The sequence below is a fragment of the Acipenser ruthenus genome, chromosome 9 (assembly GCF_902713425.1).
Source record: "Acipenser ruthenus chromosome 9, fAciRut3.2 maternal haplotype, whole genome shotgun sequence".
NCBI classification, from domain to species: Eukaryota; Metazoa; Chordata; class Actinopteri; order Acipenseriformes; family Acipenseridae; genus Acipenser; species Acipenser ruthenus.
The window spans coordinates 14,658,419-14,680,346 of record NC_081197.1 but is presented as its reverse complement, the minus strand read 5'-3'; the positions used below and the strand labels follow the sequence as shown (position 1 = coordinate 14,680,346).

Here is a 21,928-nt window from a genome sequence, read left to right as displayed (position 1 = left end):
ATTTATTCAAATGTTTTGTAATATAATGTCAGTGGGTATTGGGGGATGGATATTAAGCATTCTTTTCTAGCAGATAAGGACTCGCTGGCAGGTGGAAAAACCTTCACCCCATGAACCGCATGATTCGCACACAACTAAAAAGCAAGTGTCCTCAGAGTTAGCTCAAAGTAGAGGACGTCTACTAACCCAGGCGTGGATTTGTTTTTATCAAAAGAAAAAAAAAAAAATCGGTATATTCAAAATGAAATGCGATGTTGTGAACAGAGAAGGCGCTCACCTCTTTTAGGGGCCAATGCATAGCGGACAAGTACGGAGACTACTGCACAATGGAAGCAACGCAAACTACATATCTTACTACTGTAGATAAGCTTTTTTTCTTTCGCTGTCTTGAGTGCAAAAAAAAAAAAAACACACCTCCGTAGACAAATAACATTTACAAAAAAATACTCCAAAGCGGTTAACATTCTTGTTTGCTGTTCAAATGACAATGATGTTTTAAATCAGTCTATTTATGCGTCTGTTCTGTGACCTGTACTGTACAGTACGAGGTGGGACAAAGTCAGTGCTAAAATCTAGTTTTTAGCATTGGAGGTAAAATAACAGAAATGGGCGACAAAGCAAAAAAAGCAAAGTATATTTTGGCTGATGATCGTGTCAAGATATTTCCCAAAAGATGGAGATGGAGATGGAGGTAATTTATTCCACATCTTTTAATGTGTCTTTGGAGAAAATACGATCGATCGCTACTTAGCTTCAGAATCACACATTAAACGAAAGGCTACTATAAAGGCTGAACAGAACTGAAAATAAACGGCTTTCAGAAATCAAACTGGAAAGTCAGCACAGACAAAAAAGTAATCTTGTTGGCTGTAGCCAAGTTAAATCAGTACTACAGGTACGATCTAGTACAGTCACCTCGCTTCAAACAACCTGCTGCTTACTTTTTAAACAGTTATAATTCTAGACCCGAATAGGCATGTTTTCTTTGTTTTGACTCGGTACTAATAAAATAAATTATTGGATGGGACAAATAACATGCAGAGATGAAATGAGAAGTAAAAAAAAAAAAAAAAGCTGAAAACTAGCAGGAATCTGGGATCCACTGCCATGTTGGATTTGTTGCTCAGGAACCCAAATTGAAGGAAGATTCAGATTATACCTGAAATTAGAATGTATCCCAAATAAGTGAACTTTAACTGCTGGTTTCACAAACCCAGAGATGCCAATACTTGAGTGAACAAAACAGCACCAGCGCCAAGCAGAATTTTTTTTTTTTTTTTTTTTTTTTTTTTTTTTTTAAATACATGTCAGGATGGTAAAATAGAGTCTGTGAAACTTGATGCAAGTATCCAGTGAAATAAAGTGGAAGTAAAACATATATTTAGTTTCAAGTGAAATCTATTTTTTCTTACCTGTGCACAAGGGCTGAAAAATGTTGTACAGCAGGTCTTATTTTAATGTTCTTGTTCCTTTGGGTCTCAAATGCAACTTGTTTATACCAGAAAGTCACTACCTTTTAATTGTTAAAGGTCAAAAATGAACTATGTACACTTTCAATTTTTCTTGTTAATTTCTATTTTTGTGTCACCTTCCTTTCCTCCGTTTTTGAGCTTTAAAAATAATAATAATAATAATAATAATAATAATAATAATAATAATACCTAAACGCTGAACCTACAAAAGAAGCCACACAAAATACTTTCAGTGCAGCACACAAGGCAAGAGCTCTTGAACTTGAGCTTAGCATCCACTAATTTGGGCCTCTTTGCAATACTAAGCATTGAATATTGTAACTGTTTCATTTTAAGCACAAAGTCGACATGTTCTGCTTCATTTTATGTTACCAAGGAAAACATGTAACATACAGTGCTAATAAAAACAAAACAAACACAAATTGTTTATGTCATGCAAGTAATAAAAAAATGTTTAAACTTAAAAAGGGTCTGTGAGAAAAATCTTAACGTTTTGTTAATAAAAAGTTTAAAATGACCTTGACTTTTCACTGTCTTCTATGAAACTTCTTGTTTTTCAAAAGATGCTTGTTTAACATGGGGTGTATTTTAGAATTTGCTGGATCACCATGTTTGTCTCCAACATCAGGTCACAAAGAAAAAGCAGACGACAGGCTGTAGTTACTGCGACGAGTATTTATTATGTTTTCTGCAGAGAATATGGCTTTCCAACGCCTTGTATCCTTTTAATCCATAATAAGTGGTTGACATAACTGGTACGCAGGTATGTATGCGGACCAATACAAAAAAAAATGCAGACTCAGTTCTGGTTATATAAGACACCAGCGTACCCAGGGTTCTCCACAGGAATTCTGTACAGCCGGGCAGCAGAACATTATAACCGGTAGCACTTTTAACGGAAAAATAAACTTGCCTTACCTTAACCACTTCAACACCATGAAGTACGCACATACGTCAAATGAAAACCCACTTTCAGTACCATGCCATACCTCACGTCAAGTTTCCCATTCTATTCTATGATCGGTTTCTCAGTCTAGCATTTCAGGTTTCATTCTCTAAGGCAGTGCTAGTACTGTGGAATGTGCAATGAAAGTAGGGGGAGGGTCAGGTGACATTTGTATCCAATTGCGTGTCATGTAGCGATTCTAATCTACCTGTGGGTGTTTAGAAGACAAATATATATTTTTTGTTTTATTACTAGTTTTACTTGTAGATTACATTGTTTTTAGCGAAAGCTAAACATTGCAACGTATGTGGTCTTTCTATAATGAGCAACGGGAGTGAAGTTGGTTCAGAGGACTTCGATACCAGTCACAGTGATGCACTTATCTATCACTCAGCGATAATGATGATGATGATGATGATGATGATGATGATATAGAGCCAAGTACAATACAAACAGCACAAACAAAAGGGCATGCAGCTACTTTACAGGTAAGCCAGCTGCAAACTGGAAGCTGTTTGGTTTGAAATTATAGTGCTGTGACGAAATACTATCAAAACACAGCACTGGGTACAGGCAATGCGTCAGCCAGATCCATCACAATGCCTGTGCAAAATAGCTGTGTACACGCATTTGTGACTATCCCTCTGACACAAGGGAAGCAGAGACAGGGTCTGCTACGAAAATGAAAACAAAAGAAAAGACACAAGAAAAATGTGCAGTGGTTGGGAAGGCAACCCCGGGTTCTGTTGTATTGAACATTTCAATAAATGGCACAGAGCAAGTCGATAATGGCACATGTTTTGATATTTGATTTTTATTTGATAATTACTGTTTACTCATTATTATTGTTATTAGTGTTATTAGCAGCGTTTTTGTTTTTATTGTTCCAAAAAAAAAGTGTTTTTTATCTCTATATTAAATATGTAGTACACAGGAGCATAAGGGTTAATGAAAAACACAGTTTGTCATTTATTTGTGTTTTATATTCACCATGTTAACATTTTATAGCAATTACAGGTTTGAAAACATTATTATTTTCAAAATATGGTACCTGGGAAGGGGTTTCATTTTTACATCTACAGTTGAAAATCTTACAACCCAAAAAACATTTTGGACCATGAAGCATAACAAGCACTGCCACAGGCATGACCCCCCTAGGGTTGAGTATTAAATCCCAGTTGGTTATATGCAGCAAGTGGTACCCTTGGTCACAAGCTATCTGTTCAGTCAAGGCACTGAAAACCATACGCCTAAAAACCCATCTATTTAGTGTAGTTGAAAAATAGTTTTCAGCTTTATGAGGTGAACTGGGTATCTGTTTTTACAGTGCCATTTCTTGATTTTAGTAGTGGTCTTAATTATTATAATACACATTTTTATAAATTTTAAATTAGAGATCGCCTAGGGTACATTATTTTGTTTATACTTTAGACCAAATGTCTTATATTTCATTTAAACATGAATGTATTTTCTTTATATATATATATATATATATATATATATATATATATATATATATATATACACACACATACATCCTATGTGAAGCACTCTGAGACGCCTTTATTGATTTGAAGTGCACTATATAAATAAACATTGATTAAGGTGAAATGGAAATACACCATTAAAAGAACCAGCATTTTCAAATGCAGGACTCAGATGCCAGGTGTTATTCCAAACTACACAAGTACTCGAATAGCAAGGTATATGCAGCGCCATCTCTAATTCCTCCTCACTAGCAGTATTAAATCTAACCATATAATGCAATAAAACATTTAAAACAATTGTGCATATTATATTTTAGGAGTGGGCAATGATATAAAAATTGTAGTACGATATCGTGCACAGATAATATCGAAGTGTTCCAAAACACAGAAAAATAATATAATAAGAAACATATAGACGTCAATAGATATTTACATATGAAAAGCAATAAAATTACTTTAACTTAAGCCCCTTTCACATTGGCACTTCTACCCAGGTCCAGACCCAGGTTCTGGCTACCTGGGTCACAATCCCGTGCAGTGTGAAACAACATGCCTGGGTCATACCCAGGTTAACCCGGGTCCCAGCGACCCACCTCAGGATGTGGGTTGACACGCTTTGACCTGGGTTGAGTGGGACAAAATGCTTGATGGCCATTCACAAGCCGACACAATAACAAAACAGCCACACCTGCATGAAAGGTTTCATTTCCGCAAAGAACATTTCTGTAGCCATATTTTTGTTGACCGAGACACAGCACAAGCCAGATCGCAGCAAGGACGTTTAAACATTTGCTCTAATCAACATTTGGGCTGACAGTTCGATCCAGAGAAGCTTGGATGGATGCGTCAGTAACAAGCTGCTTCCAGGGCATTGTTACACGTATTGTGTACTTGTGTCTGTCACCCAGGTCAACCCTGCTTTAACAAAAGCAGTGTGAAATCGCATACCCGACCAACATGACCCCGGGTCCTGACCCAGGGAGGTTCTGACACAGGTAGTGCATGCCAGTGTGAAAGGGGCTTAAGAGGTGCTTTGCTTCACAATATCCATGGAGAAAAACAAGGTCTTGTTATATTGTTTTACTATTCCATCATCAGCCACCTCAAAACCTAAATATTTCTATACTTCACTGCGCAGACTTCACCGCTGTTCATTTTCCAGCCAATCCAGAAGTAATTGACTCTTCAACTGCTGTGAATGTTGACTCTAGGACACCTCTAAAAGTATTAAGCATGGTGTCATGCTGAATTTTGCATTACTTTGATGTTTTAAAAGTACATCTCATTTATAATAACAAAAGTTCACATTTTAAAAATAGCGTAAGTAATGAACCGCTGATGCATGTACATATCTCAAAATAATGCCAACAGTACCTAAACGCCAATCAATGGAATAAAATGGTTAAATAATACTTGTGGTGTTTACCTATGAGACTGACAGTGATTGGTATAAAGAGGGTTTGTTGTATCTTAATAAAAAATAAACGGGATTATACTGTGTTTGTATTTTTAGCAGTACTAGCAATAAAAAGCATGTCTCTGCAAGACTACATGATTTTTTTTATTTTCTTAATCCCCCCAATATGGCAATTATCGATATCTTATCTAGTTTATATATATATATATATATATATATATATATATATATATATATATATATATATATATATATAAATTTAATAAAAATGACACACAGGCTTATATTTTCAGCCTCTTCACACACACACTCACACAGTGTACTGTAGGTATCTGGTCAAGAGACTGTTGAAGTTATTCCTGGTCCCTGGTCAACTCCAAGGTCAATTTTAACTTTAACCTATCAACTTAGCCCTGCTGAGCCCATAGGGACTTACTTGGTATGAACTGTTGACGAAAAAGATTTTAAAATAAATTACTACGCTGTATCTTATTGAAAGAATAAAGGTCTATATTCTTACATGCTTGCAGATCGTGTCCACAGAGTCGTTCCAAACTGCTAGTCTATACACTTCCTACATACATAAACAGAATTCCATACCCTTCATCTTCAATTAAAATAGCAGGTGTTGAGATAACACGAATTGAAGATGTGATCTCAAAGTCACGTTTGCAATCCTGTACAGTATGAAATGCATATCAATGTAGTGTTAAGCTACGTAACTGCTCTATCCATGTATCGTAGTGTAAAATATTGTGCAGTTAACAAAAGAGGTATAAGGCGTCCTCAAAAGAAAGAAAACCCGCTCAATGTATCCAAAGCCAAAGACAGACACCGACAAGTCTTCATTTCCGTCACATATATTAAAAAAAATAATGTAGACATCTTTAAACAGTCAGTATTTGTTTAAATTATATCAGCTTTACAAATGTTAATTGAATTTAACGAGGCAAGCTGATCCTATCTTTCAGTTTTACAGACACAAATACTGTGAATGCCTTTGTATATACCGCATTGTATATTTCAACCTTGAAATACGACAAAGACTATTATTAAGATCAGAATAAATGAGCAAAATTACTTAACGGCTTTAGGATTATTTAATATCTAGAAAAAAAAACTACATTCGATGTTGGTTTAAACAAAGCTTGAATGTTTAGCGAAAGAAAGTTAAATACAGACTTATTCCACAAAACAAAAGACCAACTGTATCAACAAATATCTCTCGACACTATTCCACAAAATATAACAAAGTTTAAAACACATATTTTGAAAACAATATAAAACCAGTAACACATGCAGTTATCATCACAGTGTTGTTGTGCGGACAGTGTATATAGTATGCATGCAAGGCCACATTGACATGCAAAGAAAACACTGCACGCAGAATACCAATGAAAAAATAGATTCGATACCTCGTAAAGGAAGTATGTATGTAGACTGTGTTAACCGGAGAAAAATAAAAACAGATTGAAAATTAGATATTGCAATTATTTTTGCAAAAGAAAAACTGAACCCGCTCTCTCTGTCTGTCTCTCCCCCCGCTGCAGCGCCAATACTCAGCCTGAGTCTCAGGCAGAAAAAGCGTTGCAGCTCCAGTGAGGAAAATACACTTCCTTCTATCGGGTTTTTATCGAGTATTTTAACACAGGTACAGAATGTTGACTAAAAGCCATTATCATACACTTTTTAATTGTACATTGGTAACCTTTGATGTTAATTAATCCTACCTTTATTGATGAATAACAGCCAATCGTCACCTCTTCTGCAGCTCTGATCCTCCTCTTAGCTTCAAAATGGCGCCAATTTGTCTTCGGCTGCGCCAATCGAACCGCCGCGAGCATCTAGGAACGGAGCCACAGTGCCATCTAGAGGGCTAGCGGGACCCTGCATTAATGTCAAATCACAGGTAGGGCGTTGGCGCCCCCTACGGGAAAATGTCACATTGCTGCTTGTTAGCATCTAGGAAACTGTCAACAAACACAGTACTTAGTGCGAATATAAATATAAATTATATAATTATCATTTATTATTTTTAATGCATACTTTTAGTAGTGAAATGTCGATCCCATTGGTATTGCATCAAGTGACATGCAGTCCTGTTTTAATAAAATATACGATTTTACAAATATGTGTCTGTGATTTAAAATAAGAATAATGGCTTTTTTTTTAATATCGAGAATATATATTTTTTTCAACTCACAAACAGTGCGATAGGTTTTGTAGCAAGTTATTATATATAAAATACAACCGAATAAATCTGGTAAACATTACTGTGAGCTACAAATCTACCCACCGACCATGAAGGGCGCTAAGGTTGGTGGTACGATGGTAGGACAGAACCGGAAAGTGGCCATCTTGGGTTAAGGGCGTTGCTGTAGGACCATAAACAACTCCATGGTGACAAACTGTGATGCGCACGGCGATTGGAGAGAGCGTGTCGCGTACTAATCACGGGGAGGAGTGTGGCCGGTCAAAGGGGGAGCAAGACCTTTTCTGCATGACAACATAAACAAAAGGCACTGCGCATGCGGCAGTGTTGTGGTTCCAGAGAAACTTCCGGTTAACTGTAAATACAGTAGTAGTTTAATTGAAGTCAGCGCGAAAATGACCAGCAAATATTTTCTAAATGTACCAAAAATAAAAAATAAACCTGTTATATGATCCCAGTGAAGTATTGCATCAAGTGACATGCAATCCTGTTTTAATAAAATATACAGTTGTACAAATATGTGGCATACATTTGTGATTAAAAATAAGAATATTTTCTAGCAAGATATTACACATAAAATACAATAGAACAGGTTGCATAAATCCATATCTTCAAACACAATCATATGATCTGAGTTAAAATTATAAGAGAGAAGTGGACAGACGTGTTGGACAATGCCTTTATTTGGGTTCTCTCCTACTCCTGTTGAGATGTTTCAGCCGGACCCTGCAGTTTGCCTCAGGTCTGCTCTGGAGGAACCACCCTCAGTGAGAGAGCAGGTTTCTCATCCAGTCCTGTATCTGTAATGAAATGTTGTCTACAACAAGCTGAGACCACCAAACTTCTTTGAATTCTGATTACTGTATGTGCCAGATTTCAACTATGCCACAGAGGTGACCGCCCAGCTATACTGCTTAATGTGCACATTTCTTCCCCATTGTCTAAAGTAAGAGTCATCACTGTGTATGCTGTTGCTTGTAAACAGTGTTGGGGAAGTTACGTCTATAAAGTAATCAGATGCAGTTACAAGTTACTTGAACATAATTGCAACAAGTTACAAGTAACATTACTTAAAAAAATATATATAATAATTAGTTACAATTACAAATAGTTACTTCTCAGGTACATTTTAGATATGTTTTTTTTTTCCAATTTGGTCAGACTAGCTCAAAAGGAGGCTGTGTGGTCCAGTGGTTAAAGAAAATGGCTTGTAACCAGGAGGCCCCGGTTCAAATCCCACCTCAGCCACTGACTCATTGTGTGACCCTGAGCAAGTCACTTAATCTCCTTGTGCTCTCTCTTTTGGTTGAGACGTAATTGTAAGTGACTCTGCAGCTGATGCGTATTTCACACACCCTAGTCTCTGTAAGTCACCTTGGATAAAGGTGTCTGCTAAATAAACAAATAATAAAAATATTCTTTGAAGATCCAGTTATAGATCCCACTGGTTCCCTCATCTGACACTATTTTCTAGCAAGATCATATAAAAAGTGTGTTCATGTCACATGTAAGGTTTGACTTGCACTGTTGAAACGGTTTCTGATTTCCATGTTATGTATAAGACAGTCCTTTTTTAAATGCAACTAAACATAACTATGTTCTTTTTTCACATAAAATGTAATGTGTTCCCACACTTCACTACCTGTCTGAAAAACGAACCATTACAGTTACAAAAGAAATCAGATTACAGGAATGGATTGCATGCAATGTGTTGCTCCTAAACACTGCTCCTGAAACAATATTTGTGGAGCCTTTGGAAGCCTGACTATCAAAATGCAGCTTTTACTGTATGTATCAGAGTGCATGCAAGACATTCAGTTTACATGTCTCTTAAAAGCTATGGGAGCTGTTGGAAATACTTTCTTTAATGTTTCTGAATTGTAAAAAAATGCTTAAATGTGTCAAAATTAATTTAGGAGTATTTGGTAAGAACCTAGTACATCATTACTATGGCAATCTTTTTTGCTTGATTTTTGTATTCTCGTAGGTTGTCGGTATTTAAATTATCAATGTTTGTTTAGCTCTCTCTTTCTGTAATGTTTCTTTGTGTACTCTAATATTCTAACGATTCTATTATATCAAGAAATAAGAATGTATATTCACTGTAACAAAGGGAAATAAGAAATCTTTACTTACAAAAAGAATTGCATGGAAATACTACATTTGTCATATTTTTAAAGATAAGAAACTCATGGTTTTTAAGATTTAAAGCACTTCATTTCTGCCTCACATACTTTCAGGGTTTCTGTGGAATGTTTAAGAGGGTGTCTGTGGAATGAATAATGTGACAAAATTCTCAAATGTGCCTCAAATTCTTAAAATAGATCAAACTATGTATTATTTTGCATGTACATGCATTTATGACTTTTATGACAAAAAAAGAATCTGGTACACATTACTAACACAAACATAAGAAAAAAACTTTAACTACCAAGTTGTTATTTGCTGCTATATGTTGTAGGGAAAACTGCTATTTAAAATACCAATTTTATACAATTAATTCATATGTGTAATGGTTTAATTTAATTAGCACACTCAATTATACAATTGAACAATAAATCACACAACACTGCTATATGTTTTAAGAATTTTATCAGAATATTTGAAAATATACAGGGTACAAAAGTAGAAAAGCAGATTAGTGTCAAAATAGCATAAATCAGTACACTACTTTCAGCAATCAATAATATTCAGATAATATCTCAGCTTCAGTGTAAATATTGATTGAATGGAAAATAATGCATTCATCAATTGTGCAATAATATATTTATATAGAAACAGTAATGCTCTTAAATCAGCAAGCAAACAATATGAATAGGCAAGCAGGACAGCTGTCTGAGTAAATACCAGTCAGTAAATATTAGAATATAAATTCAGTGAATTCTAATTAGTAAGATGTTACAATTCATTGTTAACTTTCTTCTATAGCGATCCAGTTTAAGAGTTCCTTTTTTAAAGTCCTTTAAACAATATCTGAGTTTTCTTGCAAGTTTATTGAATTAATTTGTTGTGTTCAGTTGGAATTATTTGGAGCTGGAGTTTCAAGTTCTTAAAAAACCTTTTTAAAAACTTTTCATAAAAAATAAACATTTTAGGAAAAAAACCCACATACCTGAAAATTTCTATTATCATTGATTATAAAAGCTGCCATTTCTGCATGGTCTAAGTTTTGTAGCTTGTAGCTCACCCAGTTCCTAAATATTGATTGGTCGATATCCACTTCTGCGATTCCACAGTAGTCTTCTCCTGGGTAATATCTCCGAGGCATTCATGAATTTATCACGTCGTGTATATTTGACACCTCTTCAAAATCATCCAGCATTCTTTCGATTGTCTTATAAGGGACCCCATTTTTTGTTTTTCTGTTAAAAAAATATAAATATAATTCAAAATATAAATATAATTCTCAATATTTGAAAATTCCCCAAATTAAGTAATTTCCTTTACCCATTTCCACACACCCAAAGCAGTAATCTGCAACACTACTGTGTCTACAACAATATCTAAAGAGCCAGTACTTATACTACATATATGTATGTTTTACATTTGAAGTAGGAAAAGATCAGGAATTACCCTTTACAATTTATCACTGGACTTTCCAGAGACGTTAAATTGCATCATATCTAAACCACTCACTAAAACTACAAGATTGTTTAAAAAATACATACATAAATAAATAAATAAATAAATAAATAAATAAATAAATAATGCTAAAAACTTGTAACAGGCTAAATTCTATAACCCCAGGCCAATAATATTAAAACACATCACAGTACTAAGACCTACATTTACAATACAGTTCGTGGAAACACACTTATTAGTCCTTAAATGAACCCACAGTGTTGTTTGTTACAAACAGTAGACCAAACTGCACTTTGGATCAAAGTCCTTGATAAAGCTGGCCCTTAGTTCTACATACTCCGCAATCCACTGTGTGTCAGCATTGGCTTACATGTTGGCAAGACCCTTATAAAAGTAAACTTGCAGTGTACTAGCACTATGTTTACACTGTGTATTTATTGTGCTTTGCCTGTATTGACCTTGGCTTTCAGCATGACTATCCATGTTTACTCTGCTCTGTAATTCTTTCAAAAAAACAGGTACCTGTGCAATTTATGAACATTCCATTTCCAGCTTGTTTCTGGTTCTCTGAAAATAACTTGATAGTCATATTCAAGAGCCTGTCAGACAGAAACATTATAGGTTAATTGATGAATCTTACCCTTACTTAACTATCACTAGGCCTGTGGCAAGTTGATTTGTGTTGACTAAGTGTTTTTTTTTTTGTTTGTTTTTTAATCTCTTGATTCGTTAAAACACCATCATGTGACAATTTGCACTGCAGCCTTGACAACGGTATGTATTCATAGCAACGGCTTTCATAAAAACAGAATAGACATCCTGCAAGCCTGCTTTAGAACAGCGTGTGCCTACAGTAATAAAAGTCTGCAAGATTTCTCACAGCTGTATTCAGAAATATTTCTTATTGGTTGTGAATGCCTTCAAAATATTAAATCTATGACTAGGGAAATTATGTAAATGATAAGTAAGTTGCAACATAATCCATAACCACTTATTTTATATATACAAGTGGTTAACATACATACATTTAGTATGTTTTAATTATATAGAAACATTCAACATGTGCTCAGTAAATTCTGATTGTAGATCTGTTAACTAGTGTCAGATACAGTATTATGCCTCAATAAGTGACTCGCCCTTTTCTAAGTACATGCCAAACAAGCAGTCATTTTTACTCTTAAAGGTAGTCAGAGTCACATTTTTTGTAATTGCTCTTAATTGAAATTGTTCTTATCCATTTACTCTTGTAAGAAACCATGTTTACTGTAAGTTTAACTGCTCTTAGTCGAAATCACTCCTAACGTAATTATTTACTGTATTTTTCTTCTTAGTTCAATGTGCTCCTATTTACCACTGACTTATTGTATTTCATAGCTGCTCTTATCTGCAATGTGATGTTTTGTAACAACTGTAAGTCGCCCTGGATAAGGGTGTCTGCTAAGAAATAAATAATAATAACAATATAGATGGAAGTGAATGAGGAGAATATTCCCATCAAATTTGTAGCACTGCAGCAGGACAAGTCTGCTTCAGATTTAAAACGTTAATGAAATAAACAGGAAGAATTACCCATTCCATTTAGCTATGCAATGACCTCTTAGTTTACCTTACCATGGATACGTATGGTTTCATTTCCCACGCGTGGATGTTGGTATTGTCAATGATAACCGGAGACAGTCCTTCTTCCATTGCACTTCTTGCTGTAAATACAGATTTACATCAAAATGGCCTCAATGTTTTGTATTACAACACAACTTTATTAGGTTATTAGGACATTGTTGTGATAACTACAGTATTACCTCTGTCTCTGTTCCATTCATGTGCTTGTTTCAGTAAATATCCTTGGAATATATAATCTCCATCTTCATTTCGGAAATAGTCATCTGTACTTAATATTTCTGCAGAGCCAAACTGATTTTTTATTTCCCTAAAACAGATTCAAAGTAACATTGTATTAAGACAGAAGTGCACAAGCATTCAGGGTGAATATATATAACTCAAGATTCCTTAAGGACACATAGAAGATGAGACGTGGAATCTGCTGTAACCAAAAAGTTAGATATCCCAGTCAGTAGAATCATCCCATCTATCTTTATTCATTCAATTAATTTCGCATTTTTCTGTTTAAGCAACAAACACCAGCAATGTTGCAAAGCGAGTAAGAAAATCGAAGTCCTTGACTTCACAAGTAAAACATATGTCCTGCCACAGCTGTAAATACAAAGTTATGGCTACCATTATTAGAAAAAGTTTATCACTGCTCATGACCTTACTGTCCATGCAAAAATGACACTGGTGCCTCCAATATCCCTACTGGATCTTGATAAGCGCAATAACTGCTGCTATTATTGATGTATTTCAGTTGTCATTTTTAATGCCATGGGGGAGGGCAGGGCAGGTATTACTGTCAAAGTGGGGACAAAATTTGAGAAAATGTCCCCACAAAGATAGTAACTCCTGAAAAAACGACTTTGTGTGTGTGTGTGTGTGTGTGTGTGTGTGTGTGTGTGTGTGTGTGTTCTCCTTTTGCTGCGTTTGAGTATTACTTCCAGCTTCAGGTCATGCGATCTAAACCATGTTATTAAGGATAGCTTTGAAGCCAGTCACAAGTTTGTTAATCTGATTGTTGTATTCTTGTATTTGTTTCATGTTATGTTATACTGTGCAGTGATGCTAAGATGTTTTAAACAATATTGCTGATTGGTAAACTTATGTAGAACAAAACTGAGGTCAGTAAAGCCTGGTTAGTTTCCTCACTTGCTTGAACTACACGACAGGTCTCAGTTCCAGCCAAGAGCAATCTGCTACTTATTTCATATACTGTACATGTTAATCTTCCTCAATGTAGGGTCTAAATTACATTGTTCAACATTCACTGGCTGGGCACTCGAGCAGTTAATATTTGTCTCAGAGATAATAATGGGAAAGGGTTTAGCACCTCCCAATAAAACATTAGCATAATGAAATTACTTCGAGACATAATCCAGCAGTTTATAGATTAATTAATAGTTACTGATTAATTAGATGGATCACTATTTGAACCACCTGTTGTTTCCTTACTGTCCAGCATTGTCACAGTACAGTAAGACACTAACGACTGTATAATATTTTTTTTCAATGCTAAACCAGATTGCAAGCCCAGTTTTTTAGAGCAAGAACAGTTGTTGTTATATTGTTAACAGTTGCACCAAAGAACATAAATTAATTTGCAGAAATAGTTACACTCAATTACTAAACACAGAGATTTAAAAACCTTTTACCTTGCTAAATGGGATTTTCCTGATCCGGGAAGACCTCTTAGAATAAAGAGCTTATTGGGTCTTTCTCGCCGGCGACCGCGTCTGCGTCTGCGATTCTGTTGCAAATTCATATTTGAAAATGCTTCAACAAAATCGTCCCCCATTGCTTTATGTTGTTGCTTTTTTAGGCTGTTAGTATTTTGATGAGGAATATGGTTGTTGCCCGCATAGGTAGTAGCTCTGTTTGTGAATACAATAACATTGATCGTTTAATATATACTCCTTTAACTTTCGATTTCGTTTAAGGAAGTGACGGGCACAACTGTGTTTTCTCGTCTCCAGTTAGGGATTGTCCAAAATAATCATCTATTACATCTAGCGTACACAACGTGCTCTTCTTTTTCATCTGTAATTTGGCTTGTGGCAGGGGCGTCATTTCAGAAAAGAATCTGGTGGGGGGCATGTTACGTCAACATTGAACATTCTCTGTCCCAAATACCATCATGAATGAGAAAAAGAAAAGGCAGTAACTGGGCCAGTTTCCAACGAGATAGCGTGCTGCGCTTTATCGACATTGTTCTTATTCTTAAAATAAATTGTAAAAAAAATGTCCAGTATTTTTAAAGCACTGGTTTAGAACAAACTCGAAAATGTCGTTCCACTAAGTCGTATTTTATAGTAATAAAGTTTGTATGTCGTCGTTTCCACTGAAACATTTCTGTTTTAAAAGTGTGTAAAGATTTTAACGCTAATCGAATTGCTCTACTGCAAGCTTTCAATTGCTCAGTTGCCATATCCCAGTTAAGTAAATATTTCACAGTTACATATTATTATTATTATTTATTTCTTGGCAGACGCCCTTATCCAGGGCGACTTACAATCGTAAGCAAATACACTTCAAGTGTTACAATACAAGTAATACATTAAACAAATAGCGGTACATTATCAGTTTTAAATAAAATAATTTTGCAGTAGCAGCTAGGCACATTAAAATACTTTTATTTCAGATAAAAAAAAAAAGAAAAGAAAATGTCCATGGGCTTTAGAAAAAGAGCCAGGGGTAAGAATACAGTTTAACTATTTATTTTAGAGCGTCCATCCGAACACATCTCACCAGATTTGGTACATGCTTACAACCTCGAGTTAAGTTTGATACATTTCACCTGCTTTCCACAAAGAATTACACTTTGTATCAAATATAAACGCATGAACACAAACTGCTAAATAAACACCACATGACTGTCGAAAGTAGAAATATGTAGTAAAGTTTTAAATTACACGTTTACGCGGATAATCACGAATAAACTCACATAACAAAGGATAGCATCTCCTCTTCATCTTGGCAAATTTGTCAACACCAGCTGTAAAACTGATTACAATTTTTTTTTACATCAAAGCGTAGCATTTTCTCCAAACTATAATATAAGATACAATGATTTTAATAATATGCTAACCTCCTATTACAAGGAAAAGGAGCGTGAACAAAAGAACAGAACTGTCTTCAAATAGTAGATAATTCTGAGTTCGATCAGCTATGTGTTGAGATCTGCAAATGATGGACCACGTCATTCTGCCAAGCTGAGTCTTGATTGTGGTACCACATTATGAGAGATCTAGGTTTTTATAGAATTCTCTCTCCATTGGAATACATGGGAAGACTTAATCAAATCCAATCATTAATTTGCTTTAGACAGTTCTTTTTTGGCAAATAGCCCACCAAAACACTTGACCACGACCCCCTCCTTTATCTGAAAAGTTAGGAGAAGCAGAGTTCACAAGATCCTTGCTACCTTACTACTTTTTATATGTGCATTACAAAGAAAAGAGTGTTGTTTTCATTAATATATTTCATATATTGTAATCATCCAGTCCATGTCCAATGGTTCAGCTCGTTCCCAGCAGGACTCCACTTCTGTTCTTGGTTCATCTCGAGTTGGTTCAGCAAATACGACCACAGGCCCTTTAATCCAGCGTTTCGCATCACAGGTGTGTGTCGCCATGGCCTTAACTTCATACCTACAAGACACTTGTACACGCTTAACAGGGACACCTTCCTCACATTCCAATTTGCCCAGATGTGCCCATTTCACTAGGTGACCTCTTCCTTCACAATCCATGCATTCAACTCTTTTTACATCCCTTGGATTTACATTCAAATGAGAGAAAGAGAGTCCCTCAGAATCATCACATTCAAGCAAGATCCGACAGTGTCTTACTAAATGACTGCAGGCTGGACATGGCTTGGGCCCAGTCAGGGGTGATTCACCTCTGCACTTGTCACATTCACACATGACAAGAGGATTATTTCTCATTTCGTGAATCAGGGTTAACTCTGTACCTCTCACAATCATTCTGGATCTGTACATGTTTCTTTCATGCATTTCCTGCTGTTCACATAGAGACACTTTACGAGGTATGCCATCCATCCAGAACACAGTAGGAGGCCAAAACTCACTGTTTTTCATATCAGCGGGCACCTAACATCTATTTTGCTCTACATCATCAGTGGACAAACTTAATATAACTGAATCTGAATGAAATCGATGAGCCACTGAAATCCTCCATGCAAAGGGATCCAATGTCTTACTACACATAATAACTGGTTCTGTGTCACCCGTGACAATACAATTAATTGATATGTGTAATAGTTTAATTTAATTAGCACACTCAATTATACAATTGAACAATAAATCACACAACATTGCAATATGTTTTAATTTTATCAGAATATTTGAAAATAGACAGGATACAAAAGTAGAAAAGAAGATTAGCATCAACATAGCATAAATCAGTACACTACTTTCAGCAATCAATAATATTTAGATAATATCTCAGCTTCAGTGTAAATATCGATTGAATGGGAAAAAATGCATTCATCAATTGTGCAATAATTTCTTTCTATAGAAACAATAATGCTCTTAAATCAGCAAGCAAACAATATGAATAGGCAAGCAGGACAGCTGTCTGAGTAAATACCAGTCAGTAAATATTGGAATATAAATTCAGTGAATTCTAATTAGTTAGATGTTACAATTCATTGTTAACTTTTCTTTCTTCTATAGCAATCCAGTTTAATAGAGTTCCTTTTTAATGTCTGAGTTTTCTTGCAAGTTTATTGAATTCATTTATTGTGTTCAGTTGGAATTATTTGGAACTGGAGTTTCAAGTTCTTAAAAAACCCTTTTAAAAACGTTTCATAAAAAATAACATTTTAGAAAAAAACCCACATACAGGAAAAATTGTTTCTATTATCATCGATTATAAAAGCTTGATTGGTCGATATCCACTTCTGCGATTCTACCCCCAGTAGTCTTCTCCTGGGTAATATCTCCGAGGCATTTCGGAATTTAACACGTCGTGTATATTTGACACATCTTTAAAATCATCCAGCATTCTCTGGATTGTAACTTTCGGGACCCCATTTCCAGTTTTTCTGTTTAAAAAAATATAAATAAAATTCTTAATATTTGAAAATTCCCCAAATTAAGTAATTTCCTTTACCCATTTCTACACACCCAATGCAGTAATCTGCAACACTACTGTGTCTACAACAATATCTAAAGAGCCAGTACTTATACTACATATAAAGTATGTTTTACATTTGAAGTAGGAAAAGATCAGGAATTACCCTTTACAATTTATCACTGGACTTTCCAGAGACATTAAATTGCATCATATCTAAACCACTCACCAAAATTACAAGATTTTTTTTTTTTTAAAGCAACTTCCATAACACTAGGCCAATAATATTAAACTACATCACAGTACTTAGTCCTTAAATGAACCCACGGTGTTGTTTGTTACAAACAGTAGACCAAACTGCACTTTGGATCAGTCCTTGATAAAGCTGGCCCTTAGTTCTACATACTCTGCAATCCACTGTATGTCAGCATTGGCTTACATGTTGGCAAGACCCTTATAAAAGTAAACTTGCAGTGTACTAGCACTGTGTTTACACTGTGTATTTATTGTGCTTTGCCTGTATTGACCTTGGCTTTCAGCATAACTATCCATGTTTACTCTGCTCTGTACTACACAAGGTGAAGGAACACTAGAAATTCTTTCAATAAAACAGGTACCTGTGCAATTTATGAACATTCCATTTCCAGCTTGTTTCTGGTTCTCTGAAAATAACTTGATAGTCATATTCAAGAGCCTGTCAGACAGAAACATTATAGGTTAATTGATGAATCTTACCCTTACTTAACAATCGCTAGGCCTGTGGCAAGTTGATTTGTGTTGACTAAGTGTTTTTTTTGTTTTTTGTTTTTTTTTTAATCTCTTGATTCGTTAAAACACCATCATGTGACAATTTGCACTGCAGCCTTGAAAAGGTATGTATTCATAGCAACAGCTTTCATAAAAACAGAATAGACATCCTGCAAGCCTGCTTTAGAACAGCGTGTGCCTACAGTAATTGATCCAGTCTGCAAGATTTCTCACAGCTGTATTCAGAAATATTTCTTATTGGTTGTGAATGTCTTCAAAATATTAAATATATGACAAGGGAAATTATGTAAATGATAAGTAAGTTGCAACATAATCCATAACCACTTATTTTATATATACAAGTGGTTAACATACATACATTTAGTATGTTTTAATTATATAGAAACATTCAACATGTGCTCAGTAAATTCTGATTGTATATCTGTTAACTAGTGTCAGATACAGTATTATGCCTCAATAAGTGACTCGCCCTTTTCTAAGTACATGCCAAACAAGCAGCCATTTTTACTCTTAAAGGTAGTCGTAGTCACATTTTTTGTAATTGCTCTTAATTGAAATTGTTCTTATCCATTTACTCTTGTAAGAAACCATGTTTACTGTAAGTTTAACTGCTCTTAGTCGAAATCACTCCTAACGTAATTATTTACTGTATTTTTCTTCTTAGTTCAATGTGCTCCTATTTACCACTGACTTATTGTATTTCATAGCTGCTCTTATCTGCAATGTGATGTTTTGTAACAACTGTAAGTCGCCCTGGATAAGGGTGTCTGCTAAGAAATAAATAATAATAACAATATAGATGGAAGTGAATGAGGAGAATATTCCCATCAAATTTGTAGCACTGCAGCAGGACAAGTCTGCTTCAGATTTAAAACGTTAATGAAATAAACAGGAAGAATTACCCATTCCATTTAGCTATGCAATGACCTCTTAGTTTACCTTACCATGGATACGTATGGTTTCATTTCCCACGCGTGGATGTTGGTATTGTCAATGATAACCGGAGACAGTCCTTCTTCCATTGCACTTCTTGCTGTAAATACAGATTTACATCAAAATGGCCTCAATGTTTTGTATTACAACACAACTTTATTAGGTTATTAGGACATTGTTGTGACAACCACAGTATTACCTCTGTTTATGTTCCATGCATGTGCTTGTTTCAGTAAATATCCTTGGAATATATACTCTCCATCTTCATTTATGAAATAGTCATCTGTACTTAATATTTCTGCAGAGCCAAACTGATTTTTTATTTCCCTAAAACAGATTCAAAATAACAAATTTATTGAGACAGAAGACATTCAGGGTGAAATATAAATTATTATATATATATATATATATATATATATATATATATATATATATATATATATATATATATATATAATCTCAAGATTCCTTAAAGACACACAGAAGATGAGACGTGGAATCTTTTGTAAACTTATGTAGAACAAACCTGAGGTCAGTAAAGCCGGTTAGTTTCCTCACTTGCTTGAATTACACGACAGGTCTTAGTTCCAACCAAGAGCAATCTGCCTCTTATTTTATATACTTTATATGTTAATCTTCCTCAATGTAGGGTCTAAATTACATTGTTCAATATTCACTGGCTGGGCACTTGAGCAGTTAATATATATCTGGGTCAGAGATAATAATGGGAAAGGGTTTAGCACCTCCCAATAAAACATTAGCATAATTAAATTACTTCGAGACATAATCCAGCAGTTCATAGATTCATTAATAGTTACTGATTAATTAGATGCATCACTATTTGAACCACCTGTTGTTTCCTTAATGTCCAGCATTGTCACAGTACAGTAAGACACTAACGACTGTATAATATTTTTTTCAATGCTAAACCAGATTGAAAGCCAAGTTTTTTTAAAGCAAGAAAAACTGTTGCACCAAAGAACATAAATGAATGTGCAAAAATAGTTACACTCAATTAATAAAAATAGAGATTTAAAAACCCTTTTACCTTGCTAAATGGGATTTTCCAGATCCGGGAAGACCTCTTAGAATAAAGAGCTTATTGGGTCTTTCTCGCCGGCGACCGTGTCTGCGTCTGCGTCTGCGATTCTGTTGCAAATTCATATTTGAAAATGCTTCAACAAAATCGTCCCCCATTGCTTTATGTTGTTGCTTTTAGGCTGTTAGTATTTTTGATGTGGAATAGGGTTGTTGCCCGGATAGGTGGTAGCTCTGTTTGTGAAAACAATAACACTGATTGTTTAGTATATATATACACCTCTCTAACTTTCAATTTCACTTCAAGAAAATGACGAGAAAAACAGTGTTTTTTGTTCTTCAGTTAGGGGTTTTCCAAAATGATCATCAATTACATCAAAACGTACAATGCGTGGGCTTTTTCATCTTTAACATTCACACTAGGTCCGTTTGAAAGGGATTCGGTCTTGTTCGCTCCGTTTGAAACAATGTACCAATATGCTTGTTGTTCACACATATCTCCAAGGAAAAGGACCGAGTTCGTTTGGATGCGAATTAAAGTTTTTTTTTTTTTTTTCTGTTCAATACTAAGCCAGTTTGTGTTCACAATGCAGTTTAAGTTAGTTTCTATGGTATTTGTACAGCGGTATCGGCGCTATGCTTTGGTGCGAGAGGTCCCAGGTTTGTGCCTGCCCTCCCCCTGTGTGTGGACCGAGGGCAGCAGTTGTTCACAGTGACCTTTATCAAGCGAACCAGACTCGTGCGTTTGCGAAACGGACCGAGACCACCTCTTCATCTGTACGGCTCGTTTCCCAAGCGGACTTTTCTGTTCACACTTCACACCAAACGTACCGATCCTGAGTGTGGACCCAGTATGAACACACAGTCAGCACACTTTGTCAAAAAAGTCAATGTGGTAGCCATATTTGGTCAATGTGGATTAGGTCATGCACATAACCCTGCAAAACCGAATCATCTACATGTCTAAATGGCCGATCCAGTCAAACCTAGGTTAATTATTGAATCCTTTCAAATGTCACGATCCTGAACATGCCAATCTAGAACAACGGAACCCAAGTCTTCAAGGAAGTGTACCGTTACTTAAAGACACATAACACTGATAATGCATGTGCCAGTCTCAGCTGGAGACACAGGGCACCCACTACACATGCTCCTTTCAAGCTCAGGTACATTTGGGTTTGTTAAGTTGTAACACCTGCAAGGACACGGAAGCGTACAAACGCACCACAAACCTGCCTTTAATTCCAAAATATCGCAGGATGTAGCAAGTGTTGATTGTAAAAATACTAAGGTAGCCTGACTACGCCAGTTCAGTGCGATAAGACACCGAAAAAATTACAGAAGATCCTTTAGATTCTTTTTACTCAGATAA

The 21,928-nt window shown here is 35.4% G+C and overlaps 3 protein-coding genes across 4 annotated transcripts in view; all 3 read right to left on the bottom strand.

The window, feature by feature from the left end:
* LOC117405970 (sister chromatid cohesion protein PDS5 homolog B-like) overlaps nt 1-7,189 on the bottom strand; it is a 42,136-nt gene extending 34,947 nt beyond the window's left edge. Inside the window, exon 1 of one of the 2 annotated variants that reach the window (XM_034923854.2) lies at nt 7,053-7,189. The gene's annotated coding sequence lies outside the window, so the exon portion shown is untranslated. Of the gene's footprint in view, nt 1-6,737; nt 6,945-7,052 lie in introns of those variants that run through there. The other variant, XM_059030483.1, reaches the window with a different exon arrangement.
* A 2,924-nt stretch (nt 7,190-10,113) lies between these two features.
* LOC117405385 (NEDD4-binding protein 2-like 1) lies at nt 10,114-14,745 on the bottom strand. The gene is made up of 5 exons (XM_059030482.1): nt 14,377-14,745; nt 12,916-13,043; nt 12,728-12,816; nt 11,639-11,715; nt 10,114-10,896 (listed from the first exon to the last, which is right to left on the bottom strand). The coding sequence occupies exons 1-5, from the start codon at nt 14,517-14,519 to the stop codon at nt 10,803-10,805; spliced, it is 531 nt and encodes a 176-aa protein (XP_058886465.1). The 5' UTR covers nt 14,520-14,745; the 3' UTR covers nt 10,114-10,802.
* Nucleotides 14,746-17,037: 2,292 nt separating this feature from the next.
* LOC131737978 (NEDD4-binding protein 2-like 1) lies at nt 17,038-20,948 on the bottom strand. The gene is made up of 5 exons (XM_059030481.1): nt 20,567-20,948; nt 19,718-19,845; nt 19,530-19,618; nt 18,435-18,511; nt 17,038-17,788 (listed from the first exon to the last, which is right to left on the bottom strand). Exons 1-5 carry the CDS (start codon nt 20,713-20,715, stop codon nt 17,653-17,655), a joined length of 579 nt encoding a protein of 192 aa, XP_058886464.1. The 5' UTR covers nt 20,716-20,948; the 3' UTR covers nt 17,038-17,652.
* Nucleotides 20,949-21,928: the final 980 nt, after the last annotated feature.